General features: G+C 46.9%; 1 protein-coding gene across 12 annotated transcripts in view; it reads right to left on the bottom strand.

Moving 5' to 3' along the window:
- The window catches only part of PTPRU (protein tyrosine phosphatase receptor type U), a 462,898-nt gene that overhangs the window by 188,940 nt on the left and 251,031 nt on the right, over window positions 1-22,927 (bottom strand). For all 12 annotated transcript variants that reach the window (XM_053267787.1, XM_053267777.1, XM_053267779.1 and 9 more), the window contains one exon: window positions 7,787-8,095. In XM_053267787.1, coding sequence (XP_053123762.1) covers window positions 7,787-8,095 — 309 coding nt within the window. The remainder of the gene's footprint in view (window positions 1-7,786; window positions 8,096-22,927) is intronic.

Here is a 22,927-nt window from a genome sequence, read left to right as displayed (position 1 = left end):
GCACAGTGAAAGAAGTCAGATGATGGTAAAGTTGTGCCGTCGAGTCGATGTCGACTCCTGGCGACCACAGAGCTCTGTGGTTCGAATTCCCTTTGCTGTTCGAATTCCTCTTGCTGTTCGAATTCCCGTTGGTATGTCTCCCAGACTATGGGAAACACCTATATCGGACAGCAGCGATATAGGGAGATGTTGAAAGGCATCATCTCATACTGTGTGGGAGGCAATGGTAAACCCCTCCTGTATACTTCCAAAGACAACCACAGAGCTCTGTGGTCGCCAGGAGTCGACACCAACTCAACGGCACAACTTTACCATCATTTGACTTCTTTCACTGTGCCAGATCTACACACCAGTCATTGAAATATCACGAACGGCTTGCTTTTAGATCTGCCTAAATCTTCTCACTTTCATCCACTCATTCTTTGTTCGCTCAGATCTCTTCTCAAATAAAGCTGGACCTTTGTGTTCTGATGTTAAATCTAGACAACTTCCAGCTGACTTTTCCTGTCAGGCTTCTGTGGATGCATTCCCCATCACTTCCCTTCTTTGAAAGCAGAGAGGTATAATGGGGTTGGTTTTGATCAAGAATGCTGGCTTTATTGCCTGCATCTTCCTTGTTAGTATAGCATGGATCAGATTTCTATTCAAAGATGCACCCCTCCTCCTTCACCCCCCAAAAGTCTTGGAGCCTAAATGCACCACTAATTATATACATAACCTGCTAACTTGGCAAAGGGGCACCTTTTAATGTGGTGACTCTCTTTATTTAACAAGGGAAGAGTAACTGGTCCTATCCACTCCCAGCACAGTACCTCCAGTGACTGTTGCTGGTGTCTGTCTTATGTTTCTTTTAGATTGTGAGCCTTTTGGGGACGGGGATCCATCTTATTTATTTATTATTTCTCTGTGTAAACTGCCCTGAGTCATTTTTGGAAGGGTGATCTAGAAATCTAATGACTAAATAAATAAATAAATAATTTTCATTTCAGTTACATAGATTGTGGAAAGCTGGTAGGTTAGTATTATGGAATCTTAAATCCCAGGTTCTAGATCAGGGCTACACAACTTTGGCCTTCCAGCTGTTTTTTTACTACAACTTCCATCAGCCCCAGTCACAATGGCCAATAGTCAGGGATGATGGGTTTTGTAGGCCAACATCTTCAGGAGGGCTAAAGCTGTGCAACCCTATTCTAGATGCATTACTGTATTTGCCCAAATAGAAGGCAACTCTGAATGTAAGACAATGCCTTAAAAGACAGAGACTAAATACAGGTTATATCTTTATATGCCCCAAAGAAAGAAGAATCTGAATCTAGGATGATCTCCCCATATTTAACAGGAAAGAACTGGGGGAGGAAGGACACACCACATCTCAGATTCAGGCAAATTCATTACTTAAAAGGTCCAGATTCTGCTGTTGGGTAATGAGAAGACGTTTCATCAATGCAGTGAAAAGTTCTATCCATGAAAGCTTCCAAATTATGACACAAAAAGCATGATGTTAAATCTAGCCTTAGCTAACATTCAATATAGTACAGGATAACCTTGTGTTCCAGGCTAAGCCCTTAGTTAGAGAGCATATCATCAGCACTGCAGGGTTCCTGGGAATGTTCTTCCAGAAGGTTCCCCACTGTAGCCTTTTGCTTCTCGCTCTTTGCATCTGTAAGCTCTGATGCAACCAAAGCTGTCATTAATGTAGGCCATGCTCAGAGCTTGAGTCATCCCTGCAGATGTGAGGAGAGATAATTGGGCAGCGAAAAGGGAGTTGGTAGATTACAAGCATAATGAGTCATTAGTGAAAGTTACTTTGCCAATGCTTCCCATGGGAAGACGGTACATCTCCTATGGTTGGCACGTTGACTACCGGGCCGGTTCCAGCTCTTTAGGATGCTGAAAATTCCCTCCCTCTTTGTGGATGTTGGGCCGTCATGGAGCCAGTGCTCAAAGAGTTGAGTGGAGAGTTGGTCTTGCAGTAGCAAGCATAAATTGTCCCCTTTGCTAAGCAGGGGTCCACCCTGGTTTGCATTTGAGTCTACATGTGTGAGCACTATAAGACATTCCCCTTAGGAGATAGGGCCGCTCTAAGAGCATCTTGCATTATGCAGAAGGCCCCAGATTCCTTCTGTGGCATGTCCGAGACAGGGCTGGGAGAGACTCCTGCCTGCAACCTTAGAGAAGCTGCTGCCAATCTATGTAGACAATACTGAGTTCAATGGACAAATGGTCTGACTCGGGATAGGGCAGCTTCCTATGTTCCTAAGGAAATAGATATGTGCAAATAGAAAGAGAATCCCTTCCAGGCCCATTAACCATGGAGGAGAATTACTACTACTATGATGACCACTACGATGATAACGACGACTACTGCTACTATGGATATTTGTATACTGCCCTTCAACCAAAGTTCTCAGAGCAGTCTACTATTACGACAAGCATGACGGCCACTACGACCACTACCACAACTACGACTACCACGACTACAACTACGACTACTACTGCGGATATTTGTATACTGCCCTTCAACCAAAGTTTTCAAAGCAGTCTACTACGACGACCACTATGACCATTACTACCACGACTATGACTACTACAACTACTACTATGGATATTTGTATACCGCCCTTCAACCAAAGTTCTCAAAGCAGTCTACTGCACGACCACTACGACTACGACTACTACAACTACTACTATGGATATTTGTATACTGACCTTCAGCCAAAGTTCTCAAAGCAGTCTACGACGACGACAAGCACAACGACTACGACTACCACGACTACAACTACCACAACTACCATGACTATGACTACTACTACCACTATGACCACGACGACTACTGATATTTGTATACCGCCCTTCAACCAAAGTCCTCAAAGCAGTTTACATAGAAATATAATAAGATGAGACATTAGAGAATTAGATGAGTCAAGCCTGTTTGATAACATATTAATCTGTTCTACCTCCGCGACAAGCGCTTCCTCACATGGGAAACCATTGGGCTGGTTGGAATGATACATCCAGCTGGCCCAGCCCACTACACACACAGAGACATGAGAGAGCATATCTCTCTCTCCTGGGGATCGGGCTGCAGCTCAGTGGTGGAGCCTCTGCTTTGCATGCACCAGGTCCCAGGTTCACCCCTGGCAGCATCTCCAGGTAGGGCTGAGAGAGACTCCTGCCTGCAACCTTGGTGAGCCACTGCCAGTCAGTGTAGACTAGGGCTGCATAATCATGGCCTTCCAGCTGTTGTTGGACTACAACTCCCATCATCCATAGCCACAGTGGCCAATAGTCAGGGATGATGGGAGTTGTGGTCCAGCATCTGTAGGAGGGCCGAAGATGTGCAGCCCTGGTGTAGACCCAGAGGCACTCTGATCCCTGGACTTCTGGGCTGAAGTCCAGGACCTCCACACCCCCTGGGGGCCCCCAAATTATCTTAGTCTGTCCCGGGTGGTGTGGCCGCCACGCCACCAGCCTACACAGCGCCAGGTGGCTGAGTGTGACCTCTGCTTGAGAGACAAAGAGTGGAGTGAGGAAAGAAATATGTGGGATGAGAATATGTTAAGTTGCGTGTTGAAATGTTTCTGCTAATGCATATTTGCATCAATATACCTGTTTTATATCTTACATTCTTGTGAGTACAGTTGCTGTTGGTGCCCTCAAGAACCCACGTGTTTTAAAAAATATTGTGTGTGTGTGTGTGTGTGTGTAGGGGGTGTGATGCTTAACTTGCCATTGGGGGGGGGGTCCAGAGGTCCAGGCTCCAAAATTAATTAGGTGCACCTCTGTGTAGACAGTTCTGAGCTAGATGGACCAAAGGTCTGACTTGGAGACAGCTTCCCATGTTCCTACTGTTTCATAAAGAAACATGGTGGCCAAGCTTGCATCCTGAGACAGGAGATGGCCTTGGATAGCACGGTAAGCATATTGCTCAATGATCTAAGTCGGCGGTTCCCTGCTTTCCCCTTTATGTGGACCACTACATCATTTGTGGAGCACCATGTAAGCAAGCAGTTTTAAACATTTCTAACACAACCTGTGGCTGAGAGGAGTCAACTTAGATATCAAGAGCTATTAAAAACGCAGCGATTTCTAATAATTTAGGAGGCTTACATACATATTTTACTCATCACAGTACATTTATGTGCAATAGGCCTACCCGTGGGGGAAAAGATAACACCTGATGAAAAGGCTGATGCTGATGATTGCAACATTATCATTCTCCATGTCCCACAGACCACCTGCAGTACCTGCACGGACCATCAGTGGTCCACAGACCACAAGTTGGGAACCACAATGATCTAGCTGAATAAGGCTGCAGTGAAGCAAAGTAGCAAAGTGAGGGCAGCGACTAATTTAGTGCACACCCCATGCTGGATATGTGAGGGAATTGGCATCTGAGTTTCCAAAACTGCCACCCACACTATCCAGTGGGGGGAAAAACCAAGTTGCTGACACTTTGCACAAAGCAATTACACAAAGGACCATCCACACATGTGCACAACAGGAACCTTGTTCTCTGCTCCAAAGCGCTGATCAAGAGCTATGCCCCAATTATCATCAGAAGAATTGGAAAGCTATCTTTGGACGATACGAAACAGCACTGATTCAGGTCAGAAGTAACGAAACATCTAAAAAGAGCAGGCATCAGAGGCAGGCTGACCTTTGAGCCCTTTATCGCCATTAATATCTACCTCACAGAGGTGTTGCGAGCCTTAATTAATTGGTGTTTGAGATCCACAGATGAAAGGCACCGGCTGAGAACAAGGCAGTAATTAGACTAATTGTTGTTATTGTTATTAGGCTTTGATATGCTTAAAAAAAGATGAAAGGGGGAAATAGTCTGCTTGGGGAAGAAGGCTCTGTAATGAAGTAAAAAGTCTCCAAAAGCAGAAAAGCTGAGGGGAGGGGAAAACTAAACAGCCAGCACAGCCTAAAATTCAGTCCTGGGCAGGCAGAATTCTGAGGTGGTACACCATGCTTAAGCTCCCCCCTTTTCATCTCTGGGTTGACTGCCTACAACATTCATGCATACACATGAAGCTGCTGTACACTGAGACAGAGGAGAGCTGGTCTTGTGGTAGCAAGCATGACTTGTCCCCTTAGCTAGGCAAATCTGTCCTGGTTGCATTTGAATGGGAGACTTGGTGTGTGAACACTGCAAGATATTCCCCTCAGGGGATGGGGCTGCCCTGGGAAGAGCATCTAGGTTCCAAGTTCCCTCCTTGGCTTCTCCAAGATAGGGCTGAGAGAGACTCCTGCCTGCAGCCTTGGAGAAGCCGCTGCCAGTCTGTGAAGACAATACTGAGCAAGATAGACCAATGGTCTGACTCGGTATATGGCGGCTTCCTATGTTCCTATATCAGAGAGGGCCACAACTAGGGGAGAGGGGGCCCGTGTTTGCCCCTCTTCCCGGCGGCCCCTCAGAGTGAGGGAGATAATGAAGAAAATAGGAAAGGAGCTGGGGGGCACGGGTTTTTTGAACCCCTATGCTCAATTAGAGCTACACCCCTGATATCGGATCAAGATCAGTGTTGCCTGAACTGACTGGCAGCAACCCCAGGGGCCTTTCCCGACCAATCTGGAGATGCTAAGGCTTGAACCGGGGACTTCTTGCCTGCAAAGCAGGTGCTCTTCCACTAAGCTATGGCAGTACTTTCTGCCAGATTCTGAACTGAGTGCAGCAGTTTCCTTCAACCTATAGGAAGCTGCCCGCATCACACAAGATTAACGGAAGGCCCTCCTCCGTGTCCTACCAGCATCTGAAATGCATTTGGTCAGGGCCTGAGAGGGATGGCCTTTTCAATGACTGCACCACAGCTATAGAGTGCCCTGCCTAGAGAGGCTCGCCTAGTTCCCTCTTTTTCCTTTCAATATAGTCTTTAGAAATTCCCCTTTTGTAGTCTTTTGGCCTTTAGAGTGTTATTCTGTCTGTCCCATTGCAAACGGAACAGTTCTTAATCTGCATTTCCACCTCCCACTTATATCACTGTGTTTTTTTTAAATAAGGTTTTATAATGTCCCTTCGTGTTTGTCTCTTGCATCTGTCTTTTATTGCTGTATGCCGTCTTGAGCACTGTGATGCCAAGGCAGAATAGGGATTTTAATTAAAAAATAAACACATCTCCCCTGCATCAGTCCCCCTGCACTATCCAGGTGCTGAGGTACCTAACTTGATAGGACCCTGAGTAAAGAAAAGGAAACTGGACAGAGAGGAGAAAAGAACCATAATTGGCTGGTCTTATGCATGTTTAAATACATCCCTTTTAGTAACCATGGTAACAGTCCTGCACACCACAGTTATCACCCGTCTGTATTCCTCCTGATTCTCATTAATGGTGTTTGCTCTCCTCGGAAACACAGATTTACTAAATGCAGGGCCCTTGCATTTGAAGAGGAATGGTAGTCTGACTCCAGGACAAAAAGCCAATCGTGGAAATGCACATTTTTCCATATGGTAATTTGCATGAAATTTTGTCCACCCCAATTTTACTTACCTCCTTTTCTCCACTCTGAAAAACTCTTTCCTCTTTAAATTGTTTATGTTCACGGCAATTGCCCATACCAGTAGCAACACTGATCTCAATATATTAAAAAGACCGTTTCCAATAAGCTCTCGCACTTTAGAGTGGCCAGAAAACACTGTCCAGGATGGGGCTTCACAGTAAGATCAATTGGTCAAGATCAATTCAAGGTACTGAGTTTGACTGTTAGCCACTGTGACGTAGTGGTTAGAGTGTTGGACTAGGACCGGGGAGACCTGAGTTCAAATCCCGACTCAGCCATAAAACTCACTGGGTGACTCTGGGCCAGTCACTTCTCTCTCAGCCTAACCTACCTCACAGGGTGGTTGTGAGGACAAACATAACCATGTATACTGCTCTGGGCTCTTTGGAGGAAGAGCGGGATATAAATGTAATAAATAATGATAATAATAATAATAAATAAAGCCCCTAAAAGTTTGCACCCTGGATACCTAAGGGACCACCTGCCCCCAAGAGTTTCTGCCCGCATGACGAAGTCATTGGAGGGGGCTCTGCTCCACGTGCAGTGGAGAGGCTCGACTGCCATGCACATGGGACAGGGCCTAAGCTTTGGCCAAAGGTGAATACTCTGCACAGTGGGGCACTTTACCCAGCACCAGGGGCTCCTTTTGAGGGAAACAGAGCCCTCTTGAGCCCCTGCACCATCTTGACAGGCATGCACAGAATGCTGGGAAGAATACCCCTCCCCAGTGCTTTCCCAATAGAGCTCTTAAGAGAGGACTCTTTTTTTCTTAAAGGGCCCTCCCAGGACTGTGAAAAGTACAGTACTGCATCAGCAGGGTGGGAAAGGGCTCTCACATTGAAGTTTTCCTGTCAAATGGCCCCTGCTTAAAAATAACGAAGATTAATGCCCTTAGTTATTGGAATAATACCTTCCCCCATTCTGAATCCCACACCTTCAAAAAACTACACTCACCATCTCAACACAGATATATCATCCTGATACACACACCATCCCAATATATTCTTTCCAATATATACACACCATCCCGATACATAATACTTTGTCTTGACAGCCATAAGTTCAACTTCTGGTGAAGATGGTCTGAAGTATCTCTTTCCTTTTTTCCCGACACACACATCTTCAAGACACTACACTCACCATCTAAACACACACACACACATATCAGGATACACACACCCTCCAAACATATTCTTTCTGATACACACACCATCCCGATACACACCACCCCAATACACAACACTTCGTCCTGACAGCCATATCTTCAAGACAATACACTCACCATCTTCATCGGTCTGAAATACCATCTCTTTGCCTTCTTTCCGGCCCTCGGGGTTCGAGAGGATGAGTTTGACGTGGACGGTTTTGTAAGGCAACAGGTTCTTGATGGTGTAGTGGTTAATGTTGCGCTCCATCTTCACGCACTCCCGGAACGTCTGGTTGTGGCCAGCACCCATGGCGTAGCGATAGCAGAGTGTGACCGTGTACGTGTGGCAGCGTGTCAGGTTGTAGCCCAGAGGCTCCCACTGAAGCGTCAGCTGCCTCGACTGGATCTCTGCGAAGGCGAGGCCTTTCGGGGCTCTCATGGGCTCTGCCAGAGGAACAAAGTGAGAAATGTGTTAACAGCACAAGAAAAGTCACTATTCTGAGAGATGAAGAGGACACTAGCCAAGAACATGGTTCCTACAGCCCCTTGCCCTGGTGGGGACCAGTGTGCCCTCTAACAGGGATTCCCAGATGTTGTTGACTACAACTCCCATAATCCTCAAGCAAAGCCTATTTCAGTTGGGGATGCTGGGAACAACATCTGGGAATCCCTCTTAGAGGGAACACAGGTGGGGCCCCTTTTCAAAACCAGCTCTTAAAAGTGCAGCTGGGGGCTAGGAGGAGGGAAGGCTACCAGCAGCTTCCGCCTCTCTCCTCGTGCTTCTTGCAAGTTTTGCAAGATGCACAAGGAAAGGCTTTCCATGCAAAACTTGCAAGGGCCAGATCTGTCCCGAGGAGCTGCTCTGATGGCAGCAGTGGAGGAGGTGCATCTCACTGCTCTGCTGGCACCCCAATATATCTGCCTTGCTTCATCTCATGAAAGGATCACCCCTGCCAGTAACGGAGCTCTCGCAAGATGGCCAGAGAAGGTCAGAGACTGCACAGCCTCTTGCGCCTCAAGCTTAGCAGCTTCTGTGAGCCAATAGTAATAGTAATTAGGGATGTGCACAAGCTTGTTCGGAGCCTCCTCTGAGAAGCGCCGAACCGGCTCAGGCACCGGAGTTTAAACCGGCTTAAGGGGGTGGGGAGTGTTTCCCGTTAAAAGCAGGTAAGCAGCTCCTTACCTGCTCACTTGCCACTCCGCCGCTTTTCTGCTGCCGCCGCTGGCGCTCACTCTCTAAAAGGCTACGTGCTGCTGTGGTGCTATTCCCTGCAGCCTCCACACGGCATCGGCATGCTTTTTAAGGGAGGGATGGAACCCTGCACAGGCCAGGTACGGAGCCCTCCTTACCTGCTTTTTAAGGGAACTGCTCCCCGCCCCACTGGTGCCTGCCCAAGCCGTTCGTGCACATCCCTAATTGTCCTAAGTTGCCCTTCAGAGTAACTTCTGAGTGGTAATATTGAGTCACTTGGACTGCATGGCTAATGAGGAAAAGGATGATAATGATTATTATGATGTATTTTTATTTTGGTCTCCAAACAGCTTCACAACCTGACACATAAGTAAACTCTAAAATTGCAAGTACAGTAAGAAGCATACAGTTTTTGTCCTGTACAATCGTTATGTATTCTTAATTAACTCACATCATCATTTGCATACTGCAGCTCAGAACTTTGCAACATTAAATGTGACTCCTGGGTATTTATCAGAGAGACACCAGATTAAATGAAATCCATCTGAATGTCCCAGAAAACCTATTAATAGAGGAGTAATTAAGGACCACCTAAGATCATTATAAAATGGGTAGCAGGGTAAATCACCAAAGATGTGGTGACAGCCACCAGCCTGGATGGATTTAAGAAGGGCTTAGACAAATTCACAGAGGACAAGTTTATCAGTGGCTACTAGTCTGAGGGCTATAGGCCACCACCAGCCTCAGGAAAGACACCTCTAAATACCAGTTGCAAGGGAGCAACAGCAGGAGAAAGGGCATGCCCTCTCCTCTTGCCGGTGGGCTTCCTAGTACCATCTGGTGGGCCACTGTGGAAAACAGGATGCTGAACTAGATGGGCCTTGGGCCTGATCCAGCAGGGCTGTTCTTATGTTCTAAAAGTGTTTCTCAGTGTTTTTGGAGTCATAGACCAGTACATTCTTTGTGCACACCTTCCCAGACCAGCAGTTAGTAAAGGGGTCACCCCTCCTCGCCCTTTCCCCCTTTGGATAAGTAATCTGTGGTGCATCAAGGTGCCTTTGTAATAATCAGTTTGCTTCTTAATATACAAATAAGATGACGAGCTACTATGAGGCAAGCAAGCAGGCACCCAAGTTTGAAGTTTAGATTCGCAGCAACTCGTCCTCCCCTCATCAAAATAAAATAAAATAAAATAAAATAAAATAAAATATCAGTTATCTTCTCCAAAACCTCTTAGCAAGCCTACCAGCCTGAACCAAACTACTCCTTTCAGCTCTCTTTGCCCCCAGATTAGAAGCGGATCTCAAGAAGACAAGGCTCAGACCAGGGGAGACAGGAAACCTTTGTTTACTTTCCTAAAGAAGAAAGCAAGCAAGCCAGCCAGCAAACAAATAAATAAATAAACAAGAAAACAAGGGGGAAAGGACAAGGTAAGTTTCTTAGGGGTAGTCTTTTCTAGGATTTGATTTCTGACTGGCTAGGGGGTTTGTTTTTGACAAGGCAGTTTCTGTTTCTGTTGTGCCTAGAGAGACAGTGGGTGGGGATTAGCTGCAGGTGAGTCACACAGCTTGAGGGAGGGGCCACATTCCTGAGGTGGCTCAGTTTGAAAGCAGCTCTTGAGAAGTCACAGTGCAGACCAGGGGAGATTTGCTACCCATAACTTTGTGAACAGGAGTTTGCGAACAGGTATCAAAGGAGTTTTGTTCCGTTCCATGACCTCAGCAGTCCCAGAGTGCTGCTGAGAGTGCAGAAGAGCGTGAGAGTCCCAGAGTTAAGAGTTAAAGAGTTGTAGCATTGTGCATCACTTGGGCCAGTTTCAACTGCAACAAAATCAAAAGAACGACTGCACGCATGGGAAGGCAACATTTATGTGGTCATTCTTATATTCCGTAGAAATCTCAAGCAGCCACTTTGTAGTCTCTGAGACACCATGAAAGCATCAAGTGCCACGCAACTCTTTCAATGGGGTGAGCAATGGGAGCTTCTTTGTGTCTGCTCAGTATTTCCTTCTTGTTAAATATTTGGAATTTTTCATAAATACCGTAGAAAAAGACAGCTGTAGGTGAAAAACCAGGGTTAAAAATCACTAGTAGCTTCCTCACAGGTTGTTGGCAACATACCCAGACCAATCAATCTAATCGTGCTGACTCTTTCTCTCCTATAATGATGAAATCCATCAATTTTATGAGGGCTGTTTTTCTGTAGCTGTTATTTTAAAGGTATTTTAGTTGTCCACATAGAGCCTGGATTTACAGTGCTGTGGCAACACATAAGTGGATATACATATCAAGGAGATTACCATTTCTGTCATTTTGTTTTCTGTTCAAAAGGGGGATAGAGTCCCACTGGGTTTTATCTCCATATTCCAAAGCTGTTTTGCAGAGATCTTATGCCTGCTCTGAAACTCAAGCAGAACCACAGAGAGTTTCCCGGGCTCTTTAAAGGGCGATTGAGTGGTTTCTCCCTGTCGAGATTCCCACGCCATCTCTGTGATGCACAAATGTTTGTATTTTAATATTGTAAGGGTTATTTTCTTGATGTGGCAGCAAGTTTGGAACTAATGGAAACTTAGGAAGAACGATGGGAATGGGGCTCTGCTAAGTGAAGTCAGAGAGTAAAGGACCAATTACATAGGAACATAGGAAGCTGCCTTCTACTGAGTCAGGCCATTGGTCCAACTCAGTATTGAGTTGGACTCTTCTTCTGGTTCCCTTACATAGGAAGCTGCCATATACTGAGTCAGACCATTGGTCCATCTAGCTCATTGTCTACACAGACTGGCAGTGGCTTCTCCAAGGTTACAGGCAGGAGTCTCTCTCAGCCCTATCTTAGAAATGCCAGGGAGGGAACTTAGAACCTTCTGCATGCAAGCATACCGATGCTCTTCACAAAGCGCCCCCATCCCCTAAGGGGAATATCTTACAGTGCTCATACATGTCTCTCATTCAAATGCAAACCAGAGCACACCCTGCTTAGCAAAAGGACAATTCATGCTCACCACCACAAGACCAGCTCTCCTCCATAGCAAAATTAAATGCTATGGTAGCAGCTTGGGCATCCAGAGCGGGGACAAAGGGGGCAGTTCCCCATCTGGATTGAGCCAGTCCCATTTAATTCAATGGGGCTTACTCCCAGATAAGTGGGTATAGGACTGAAACCTTTGCCCCCATTCCTTCCCAATGGAAAAAGTCCTGTGGATGCCCATGGATAGCAGCCATGTATATTTCACCACAAATTTGTACCATCTATTATATGTTTTGAAGTATTTGCGTGAAATAAGAACATACCTCCCGATGACCTACAGATACCAAATTTTGCATGAACAATCCTGCTACATAAATTAGCTGAATTCACAACATTTTACACTGGAATATGCTCAGTCAGAAGAAATTCTGAATATAATCATATTTTAACTGTGACTGTTCTCAACAGAGTTTTGACACACAATAATCAGATCAATAATTATAAAATGACATCATGCCTCCAAAAAGCAAAAGATCATTCTCAGATTCAACTATGATTTAAATTTACCAGATATGGTAATTAGTCAATAAAATTAATAACGTTTGAAGTTTGAATCCTTCAAATTTCACACTGTTCTTTTACTTCCCTTTTGCAAGCACATTATTTTATTCATTTTATTGTGATTTTATTGAGTTAATTAGCATATGGTTTTATTATTTTTTGGTGTGTGCTTTTCAATATTTAGTTCCCTGTTTAAATAAGGTCAGCCACTCTTCAATTACAGTGAGGATGCTGAAACTAATCTACAAGTTGCTGACATGATGACTGAGCTTTGTTGGGTATGACAAAAGAATAACTTTGCTTAGACAGGGAAGAAGAAATAGGGAAATAACTTACTAAAAAAAAAAGGTGAGGAAAAGAACAATTACATAGCAGGAAATTGCACACTGCTGTACTGACTCATGAAGCTGAAATCACTGTTTAGTTCAGTGACTTTGAAACTCTACAGAGTTATGAACTGAAGTTTCCCTAGGCGTATTTTCCAAGGACATCATACAAGTAGTAAGCAGGAGTCTCTCTCCCTCTCCACCCCCCCCCCCACCCCACGGGCTCTCTCTCAGAGAGAGGAGACAGACAGACAGACTGACCATGGATAGAAAGATCCAATTGTCAATGATGTCAAGAGAGAGCGCTAAATCATTACACACTTAAGTTCTAGCACAATTTTCGAGACCAGAGAAATACAGGCAGATAAGGTCACACTGATTTTTTTTTGTTCCAAAGCAGAACCTTGATCTCTCATGACTCACAAATCAATCTGAATTTTCCATCCAGCTAAATCTCAGCAGGAGCTAGGCAGGGGAAGGGCCTATAGAAGCAAGCCACCATACCACACCAGGGACGCCAATATGTCCTCCCTCTTCATAAGACTGTGCGGGTGGGGTGGGGTGTGCGTGTGTCACAGAGTGCATTTGCACCCCTGTTAACTTCTGACTGACACAGCACAAAATACATTTAACTTGACGCCTGGCCGAGGACGCCTGTGACTGAGGGCTCTGTTTCCACCACCATCTGTGGATAACATAGGCACACCAGGACCAGCATCGGGAAGCGGCAGAGAGGTTTTCCTGTGTGCCAGGAAAGGATCTGAGGGGAGAGAAGGGATTGATGGTGACTACAAATAATAGCCAGCTAGTGTGCTCAGTCTCAACTTCAGGATCCCCAACTGTGGGGCTTGCCACTCTAGAGCCTGTCTATAGACTTGCAAGGAAAAAGGAGGAGAGCTGGTTTTGTGGTAGCAAGCATGGATTGTCCCCTTTGCTAAGCAGGGTCCACACTGGTTGAATTTGAATAGGAGACTACAAGTGAGTGCAGTACAAACTTGCATTGTTAGAAACAGCATAAATAAACAGGGGGGAAACCAGCACCATGAAGAGTGCTAAAGAGTCAGCCAGCATAGTACAGTGGTTAGAGTATTGGACTAGGACTAGGAAAACCTGGGTTCAAATCCCAATTCAACCCTGAAACTCACTGGGTGACTCTGGGCTGGCCATGTATCTCTCATAGGAACATAGGAAGCTGCCATATACCGAGTCAGACCATTGGTCCATCTAGCTCAGTATTGTCCACACAGACTGGCAGCAGCTTCTCCAAGGATGCAGGCAGGAATCTCCCTCAGCCCTATCTTGGAGAAGCCAGGGAGGGAACTTGGAACCTAGATGCTCTTCCCAGAGCGGCTCCATCCCCTAAGGGGAATCTCTTGCAGTGCTCACACATCAAGTCTCCCATTTATATGCAACCAGGGCAGACCCTGCTTAGCTAAGGGGACAAGTCATGCTTGCTACCACAAGACCAGCTCTCCTCTCCTCTCAGCCTAAGCTACCTCACAGGGTTGCTGTGAGGATGAAAATAACCATGTACTCTGAGCTCCTCAGAGGAAGAGCGGGATAGAAGTGTAAAAATAAATTAATAAAATAAAATAAACACAAAGTCCTCAGCGTAAGCCTTGTAATTCTCATCACTTGTGCAGCCAAATAAACAAACCAGTGTGAGAAGGAGAAGAGCTGGTCTTGTGGTAGCAAACATGAATGGTCCACTTTGCTAAGCAGGGTTCACCCTGGTTTGCATTTGAATGGGAGACTACATGTGTGAGCATTGTAAGATATTCCCCTTAGGGGATGGGCCAATCTGGAAAGAGCGCCTGCATGCTTGCATGAAAAAAGTTCCAAGTTCCCTCCCTGGCAGCATCTCCAAGATAGGGCTGAGAGAGACTCCTGCCTGCAACCTTGGAGAAGCTGCTGCCAGTCTGTGTAGACAATACTGAGCTAGACGGACCAATGGTCTGACTCAGTATATGGCAGCTTCCTATGTAAGGGAACCAGAAGAAGAGTCCTCCACTCATTCTCCAGCAGAGATATCAGCAGGATATCAGCCGTGGTGATTGGGGAAAGACACTTCCTAAGGCTTCCAGAGGTGAAACAGAGGAGTCAAAGGTTTGGGGGAGACACCAGACACAGACTGCATACATCACTGGAACCAGAGATCTGAAGGAGCACACAGGTAGCAAGGAGTGGGCCTGAAGTCAAGCACAATGTCGATTGTTTCAAAATGAATAGGAGGGGCTCAAATCAGGTTCTCTCGGGGATCCATAAATCCTCTCCGCAGTGCTCTGCATTCTCCATTCCTCAACAGGATTTGTTTTTGATACGGACTCATTAAGCGAGGGCACCATAGGAAGATTTATTGGCCGTACGCAGCTCAGGGAGGGGGCTCTCTCACAAGCTCTGAGCAACAACCATAATAGGACAGAAGTCCACACCTTTTCAACATAAGTGCTGGACTTTTGAAAAGGACATACACCCAACTGAGTAATTGAGGAGAAGCTTAATGAGTTCTCAGAACTGGCATCAACAGCAGTTGTCTAATGTTAATAAGTAGCCTGACTCTCTCGCCGCTAGCAAAGACTCAGGTTGTTTATTGCAAAAATGAAGGATGGACCAATTCTTGCGGAGATATGGGGGGGTGGTCCTCAAGGAAGTGCTGGGGGGGGTATTGGAAGAAAATGAACTGTTTGCTTGCAGGCTGCAGGGCAGCCCACAGCCCACTGGGAAGCTGCATCAGTGGTGTTTTTAAAGGAATAAACCACACAGAGGAATTTAATACTAGCTGGGACTGCTGGACCAAGGGAAGTACATGAGAAAGGAGCTTAGGAAGTTGCCTTCTACTGAGCCAGGCCATTGGTCCATCTAGCTCAGTACTGTCCACACTGACCGGCGGCAGCTCTCCAAGGTTGCAGGCAGGAATCTCTCTCAGCTCTAACTGGAGATGCTGCCAGGGATTGAACCTGGGACTTTTTGCAAGCAAAGCAGAGGCTCTAACATTAAGCAATGGCCCCATCTCAAAAAAACAAATAGGTATATAGGAAGCTGCTGTTTACTGAGTCAGACCATTGGTCCATCTAGTTCAGTACCGTCTACACTGACTGGCAGCAGATCTCCAGGGTTCCAGGCAGGAGTCTTTCCCAGTCCTACCTGGAGATGCTGTCAGGAATGGAACCTGGGACCTTCTGCATGCACAGCAGATGCTTTACCGTTGAGCAATGGCCCCATCCGAAACAGAAATGTTTTTTTTAAAAGGGCATTCAAGTGCAGACAAGAGCATGACCATGAGAGATACAAGAATTGGAAATGGCAGCAAAAAACCAAAAAGATGAAGAGGAGAACAGTTTCATGAAGCTACCACACAAACGTGTTCCCTGAAACATTTTTACGGGCCTCCGAAAAGGTTCGAACACCGGGTGGGGGGGGTGCACCAGCACACGCGCACCCAGTACTTCCGACCACTTCCAGCTGGGGAAGCGGCAGCAGAGAGGTATGCTGCCGCCCCAAAGGCTTTTACCGTCAATGAGCGCCAGCGGGGGGAAAGCGGCGGGAGGCTTAAGTGCGCACTCCCCCGCCCTTAAAGCAGCACCCCCACCACCTTCGAACCACCCTGTCACGGCTCCATGCAAATCCCTAGCTCCTTCTGCTACTACCTGCCTGCTTCTGCTTCCCCTGTGAGACTGCAGCCTGCTGCCTCTGGGTAACATCTGGGAAGTGTGTGCAGGACTGGGGCCAGGGGTGGGTGACTCAGTAGTTCCTGGGGTCAGCTGCCCAGCTCTGGCCTTTATAGGAACACTGCCTTTCGCCCCTTTGGGGGGATAAGGAGGGTGAGGGCCAGGCTATTTGGCTCAGGATCACTTGGGGTGTGTAGAGGTGGGTGGGTATTTTAATTTGGCTTCTATCTGAAATCCTGGGGGAGTTGAGTTTTAATGTGTCCGGGTCTGTCTGGAGCTGGGGAGACAGGGGGTGTATCCACTGATTATGGTGCAGCTATTCCAGTGGTGGTGGGGAATAGAAGAAGTAGCACTGACGGGTCAGCAGGCCATTGCAGGGGAAGGGAGATCAGAAACATAACAGCTGTTTCCCCTTCTGGCTGTTCTGCCAGCTCTTTGACCTTGGAAAGCAATGCCAACCACCCACAGAGCCTCGTCTTGCTCCTTTGTAATGCGAGGTCAGTCCAGAATAAACCTGAAATCATCCATGATTTGATTCTGGATGAAGGGCCAATCTGGTATGTATTACAGAGACTTGGTTGGGTGAGGCTGGTGGCTCGGTCTGGTCCCAGCTTCTCCCTTCAGGGTACTCTGTTGAGGAGCAGGGTTGGGGACGTGGGCAGGGAGGTGGAGTGGCTGTGGTCTATAAGAACAATATCTCCCTTTGCAGGATCCCTGTTGAAGTGTCTGACCATACTGAATGTGAGTACCTAAGTTTGGAGACCAGGGATAGACTGGGACCTCTGTTGGTGTACCGATCGCCCCGCTGCCCAGTGGAGTCCCTAACTGATCTGATGGACTCGGTCTCAGGCTTGGTGTTGGAGTCTCCCAGGCTTGTGATGCTGAGGGACTTCAATGTTCACTTTAGGACCAATTTGTCCGAGGTGGCTCAGGAGTTCATAGCGGCCATGACGACTATGGGCCTATCCCAGGTGGTCTCAAGACCGAAACACACTGCTGGTCACGTGCTTGATCTGGTCTTTCACTCTGAACAGGGTGGTGTTCCATGGGTGGGGACTCCTGTGATTTCCCCTTTGTCATGGATGGACAACCATCTGCTTAAGGTTGGACTCACGGCCACGTTCCACCTCCACAAGGGCGGGGGCCCATTAGGATGGTCTGCCCAAGAAGGTTACTGGATCCAATAGGGCAATCCAATAGATCCTCCTTGTCTTAAGGAGGCAATCATTAGACTGCTTCTGAAGAAGCCTGCCTTCGATCCCTCGGAACGAAGCAACTACAGGCCTATCTCCAACCTTCCATGGCTGGGCAAGGTGATTGAGAAGGTGGTGGCCTCTCAGCTCCAGGCAGTCTTGGAGGAAACTGATTATCTAGACCCATTTCAAACTGGCTTGAAGGCGTGGAGACTACCATGGGTGGACTGATGGATGATCTCCAATTGGGAACTGACAGAGGGAGTGTGACTCTGTCGGTTCTTTAGGATCTCTGGGTGGCTTTCAATACTATTGACCATAGTATCCTTCTGGAATGTCTGAGGGGATTGGGGGTGGGACGCACTGCTTTGCAGTGGTTCCACTCCTACCACACGGGCAGATTTTAGATGGTGTCCCTTGGAGACTGTTTGTCAAAATCTGAACTTCCCTATGGTGTCCCTTAGGGCTCCATATTGTCTCTGATGTTGTTTAGCATCTACATGAAATAGCTGGGAGAGATCGGAAGATTTGGTACAGGTTGTTATCAATATGCCAGTGACACCCAAATCTATTTCTCCATGTCAACATCATCAAGAGAAGGCATAACCTCCCTAAATGCCTGCCTGGAGGCAGTAATGGGCTGGATAAGGGATAACAAACTAGGCTGAATCCAGATAATATGGAGGTACTTATTGTGTGGCGGTCAAAACTCGGGAGACGATTTTGTTCTGCCAGTTCTGAGTGGGGTCATGCTCCCCCAGAAGGAACAGGTATGCAGTTTGGGGGTGCTTCTGGAGCCAAACCTCTCCCTGGTGTCCCAGGTTGAGGCGGTGGCCAGAGTTGCTTTTTATCAGCTCCAACTGATACACCAGCTGTGTCCATTTCTTAAGAGGAATGACCTCAAAACGGTGGTACATATGTTGGTAACCTCTAGGCTGGATTACTGCAATGCGCTCTATGTGGGGCTGCCTTTGTACACAGTCCGGAAACTACAGTTGGCCCAGAATGCAGCAACCAGGTTGGCCTCTGGGTCATCTAGGAGAGACCATATTATTCCTGTGTTGAAATAACTACACAGGCTGCTGATACGTTTCTGGGCAAAATACAAGGTGCTAGTTATTACCTATAAAGCCCTAAACATCTTAGCCCCTGGGTATTTAAGAGAACGTCTTCCTCACCATGAGCCCCACTGCCTGTTAAGATCAGGAGAGGTGTGTCTACAGTTGCCACTAACTCGTTTGGCGGCTACTCAGGAACGGGCCTTCTCCATTGCTACCCCTGGGCTTTGGAATGCGCCCCCTGTTGAAATAAGAACCTCCCCATCTCTGGCAACTTTTAAAAAGGCACTGGAGACACATTTATTCACCCAGGCTTTTAATTAGATTCATGGTTTTAATTTTTAATGTTGGTTTTAAATGATTAACATGTTAATGATTTTAATGTTTACATGATTTTAATTGTTTTGTTTTTATTTGAATGTAAACCGCCCTGAGCCATTTTTGGAAGGGCGGTATATAAATAAATGAACAAAAGCCCTGTTCATGACCTGCCACTACACTCTAAAATGACCAAAGCCTTCTCCCACCTTTCCCGTTTCCTTCCAGTTCCCTGTGCCATGTCATTAAGCTATAAGCTCCAAGACTGAACCGGTGCCGCCATTTGATTTATGGATAGTGCTTCGTTAATGGAGGTGCACTAGAAATCATTTCATTAATGACACATAAAAATCACAGTCAGGCTGGCATGTTGCCACACGTGGCGGTCGTGTGCCACAGAACCCAGCACCTGTAACATGCCTGGGAACCAAAGATACTATGCAAGCTCAAATCCTGAGATCAAGACAAAGTAGAGCTGCAGGCTGGAAGGCAGACCGGTGCAGTTACTGGAAAGGACACTGATTAATAGGCTTTGTATGAGCTTGTTGTTGGAGATGGGACTCCATAGGCATCGGCACTTCACACCCATAACTCCGACCAACCACGAGCGACATTCGGAGTGGAGGTAGAGTGTAGGATTGCCCCCTTATTCTCTCTTACTTCTGTGTCTCTGCTCTAAGTCTCCTCTGATTGGTAGACCAATCCACCTAGAACACTCCCTTCTTCTTTGTTCTCTCGGCTCTTTCTTAGGAACATAGGAAGCTGCCATATACTGAGTCAGACCCTTGGTCCATCTAGCTCAGTATTGTCTACACAGACTGGCAGTGGCTTCTCCAAGGTTACAGACAGGAGTCTCTCCCAGCCCTATCTCGGGGGTGCCAGGAAGTGAACTCAGAACCTTGTGCATGCAAGCATGCAGATGCTCTTCCCAGAGTGGCTCCATCCCCTCAGAGGATTACCTTACAGTGCTCACCTGTAGTCTCCCATTTAAATACAAACCAGGTGGACTCTGCTTAGCAAAGGGGAGAACACAGTTTATGGTGGTGAAACTAACTACTAACCGAAGGTGACAAATGGAGTTAGGGAGGGAAACCATGGGTCCATTTTTAAAATTTAACAGCAATTGCCTGAGTTCGTACATTCAGGTTTGGGAACCGGAGGTGAAGGGACCTCCGGTTTCCATTATGTATGAGCTGGGCCTTAGAGTAGAGCTCTGGAAGGTTCCAGGATGCCACTCCACACATGCACAAAATCCCAGCAGCGGGAATGACAAACAGACCACCCAGAGGAGCCTGGGTTTCAAGTAGATTTCTGACTGAGTTTAGGGGCAGAGCTTAATAGCAGAGTTTGCTATTCAGACATGATGACAAACTACTAGGAAGTGCAGGAGAGAACTAGAGCGCGTGAAGGGAGAAGGGTGCATGTGGGTATGGAGCACGTTGTCACAGCTAAACCTTGGTTTGGACATTTGAGCCCATGGTAATAGCTGTTTCACATCCCTGCAGGGCTGGCCCTAAGGCAGGGGCAGGCACACTTGGCCCTCCATCTGCTGTTTAACTACAACTCCCATCATCCCCAGCCACACTAAATTGGGGCTGGGTATGATGGGATTTGCAGTGCAACAACAGCTGGAGGGTCAGGTTTGCCCACCCGACCCTAGGACGTTTGACACCCGAGGCAAAGTTTGATTTAGGCACCCGCCCCCCAACCAAGAAGTGCAGAGCCCCAGTTTTAACTTAAGCCATACAGTAGGAGTGAGTACTAATGGTTCAGCACCAAACTGGTTCTACTCTAACTGGGCCAGTTTGGCAACTTGATTGCATTACGAACTGGGGGCGCTTGGTAAATGGGTGACTTGGTAAACAAGGCAGGACTGCATATGCACTTGGGATACGGACTGTGCCGGGGGCGAGCAGTGGCGCTGGCAGCTGCGCTGGGCAGTAAGAAGACCCTTTTTCTACCACTCTCATCACACACACACACACACACACACACACACACACACACACCGCCAGTCGCCCTGTCACAGCAGCCAGGACGCCCACCTCTTTTTCTTGTAAAGGGGAATCCTAACAGGATACCACCTAGATATGTACATATCAGGCAGTATAAAAATATGATAAATAAATAAAATACCGCTTTACAAGTATTAGCCGCCGAACTGGTTCGGTCAAACAGACCGGTTCGACCGAACCAGTTTGGCAGCACGTGATTCAGCTCAAATTCCATTCGAATTCGTAACTTTTGGTCCATGCATACCCCTACCATACAGGTTGCCCATTCACACGGTCAAATGACTATCCTGCACTGGTTTGAGGAGACAGTGGGAGACAGTTCCCCATCTATTATGGGGGCAAGACTCTCATGCTTCAAAGATGCTGTTAATTTGGAAATCCAGTCTGAGGCCATTTCGTTTTGGAAATGGATGCTGAAGCAGGCAATTCATATTCCAGAGAGGGAGTGCAGCTTATGATCTGTTGACTGGGGACTGAGATGCAATGAGCAAGGGCAACTGTGGAATTTGGGGTGCAGAGTGTGCAGGCCCTTTGCGGAGCAGAGTGCAGTATAACATTTTCCATGTGTAACACAAGAAAAAGAGTAATTGGCAGTGCTATATTCTGGCATGGTTTATACGTATGTGTCCCCAATAATTGGTGTCAAAAGCAACCATCAAGGTCTGGCTAGTGATCAGGCTGGCCCTGCATCCCTGGAAATTCTGGAACTTTGACAAAGCCTGGCTGTCTTCCATAGGAACATAAGAAACTACCACATACCGAGTCAGACCACTGGTCCATCTAGTCCAGTATTGTCTACACCAGTGATTCTCAAACTTGGGTCCTCAGGTGTTATTGGACTTCAAATCCCATAATCCTCAAGCAAAGGCCACTGAGGCTGGGGATTATGGGAGTTGAAGTCCAATAACACCTGAGGACCCAAGTTTGAGAATCACTGGTCTACACAGGCTGGCAGCGGCTTCTCCAAGGTTGCAGGCAGGAGTCTCTCTCAGCCCTATCTTGGAGATGCTGCCAGGGAGGGGACTTCAAACCAACTGCATGCAAGCATGAGGATGCTCTTCTCAGAGAAGCCCCATCCCCTGAGGGGAATATTGTACAGCGCTCACACATGTAGCCTCCCATTCAAAGGCAACCAGGGCAGAACCTGCTTAGCAAAGGGGACAAGCTGTCCTTGCTAACACAAGATGCTTTATTCCATTTGGGGAGACTTAGAGCATTTTGGGTGAAGAAGAGAGTTGTTTTAGATTGCTAGGAAGATAGAGAGTGGCAGAAGATTCCTTGGTTTTCCCTCTGGGCCCCTCATTAACAGAGATCAGGGAAAGGAGCAAAGAATGATGTGTGCTTATAGTATGCGACAAGTACAGGCACAAACAAACCCCAGGGAAGAACCAGGAGGTGGGCGAGTCAACTCTCTGCATTGTTATTAATGAGAATCATTTATAAGAATATTAATTAGAACCATTAATACTATCAGTTTGGAGGGGTTTGTCACTACAATCACCTTCAGCTGCTGTGATTCATGCACACTATGGAAGCATGACTGTAAACACTGGCAAATATTATAAAGGAGGTAAATGGAATTACTCACTGCCTAACAAGCACTAACTAATCAGAGTGACGTATGTGGCAGCCACCATCTGTGGGCTGAAACTGAAAATTGTCCTGGAACCCTCAAGAGGTATCGGAATGAGGCCTAGCTACTAGACCTAAAGAAAGCAAAGCCAGCAGCCTGAAGTGTCAGAAGCCCTTGGGGAACCTTCCTTCTCCAAGGACAATGGGTCTACTTCGGTGTTCTACACTGTAGTCCGGGGCCAGTGATGACCCCCATGGTCAACCCTAAGTGTGGCCCTCTGACTAAGTGTTTATTGGACCTGTGTGAAGCTTCAGCCAAAGCTGAGTACTCTGCACTTTTAAGGGGAATGAGCCCTCTTTTTTCCTACCTTCCTTCCTTGTTCAATTTATATACCACTTTACATTAAAA

Source organism: Hemicordylus capensis, chromosome 7 (genome assembly GCF_027244095.1).
Source record: "Hemicordylus capensis ecotype Gifberg chromosome 7, rHemCap1.1.pri, whole genome shotgun sequence".
Classification (NCBI taxonomy): Eukaryota; Metazoa; Chordata; class Lepidosauria; order Squamata; family Cordylidae; genus Hemicordylus; species Hemicordylus capensis.
This window is presented reverse-complemented; position numbering and strand designations above follow the sequence as displayed.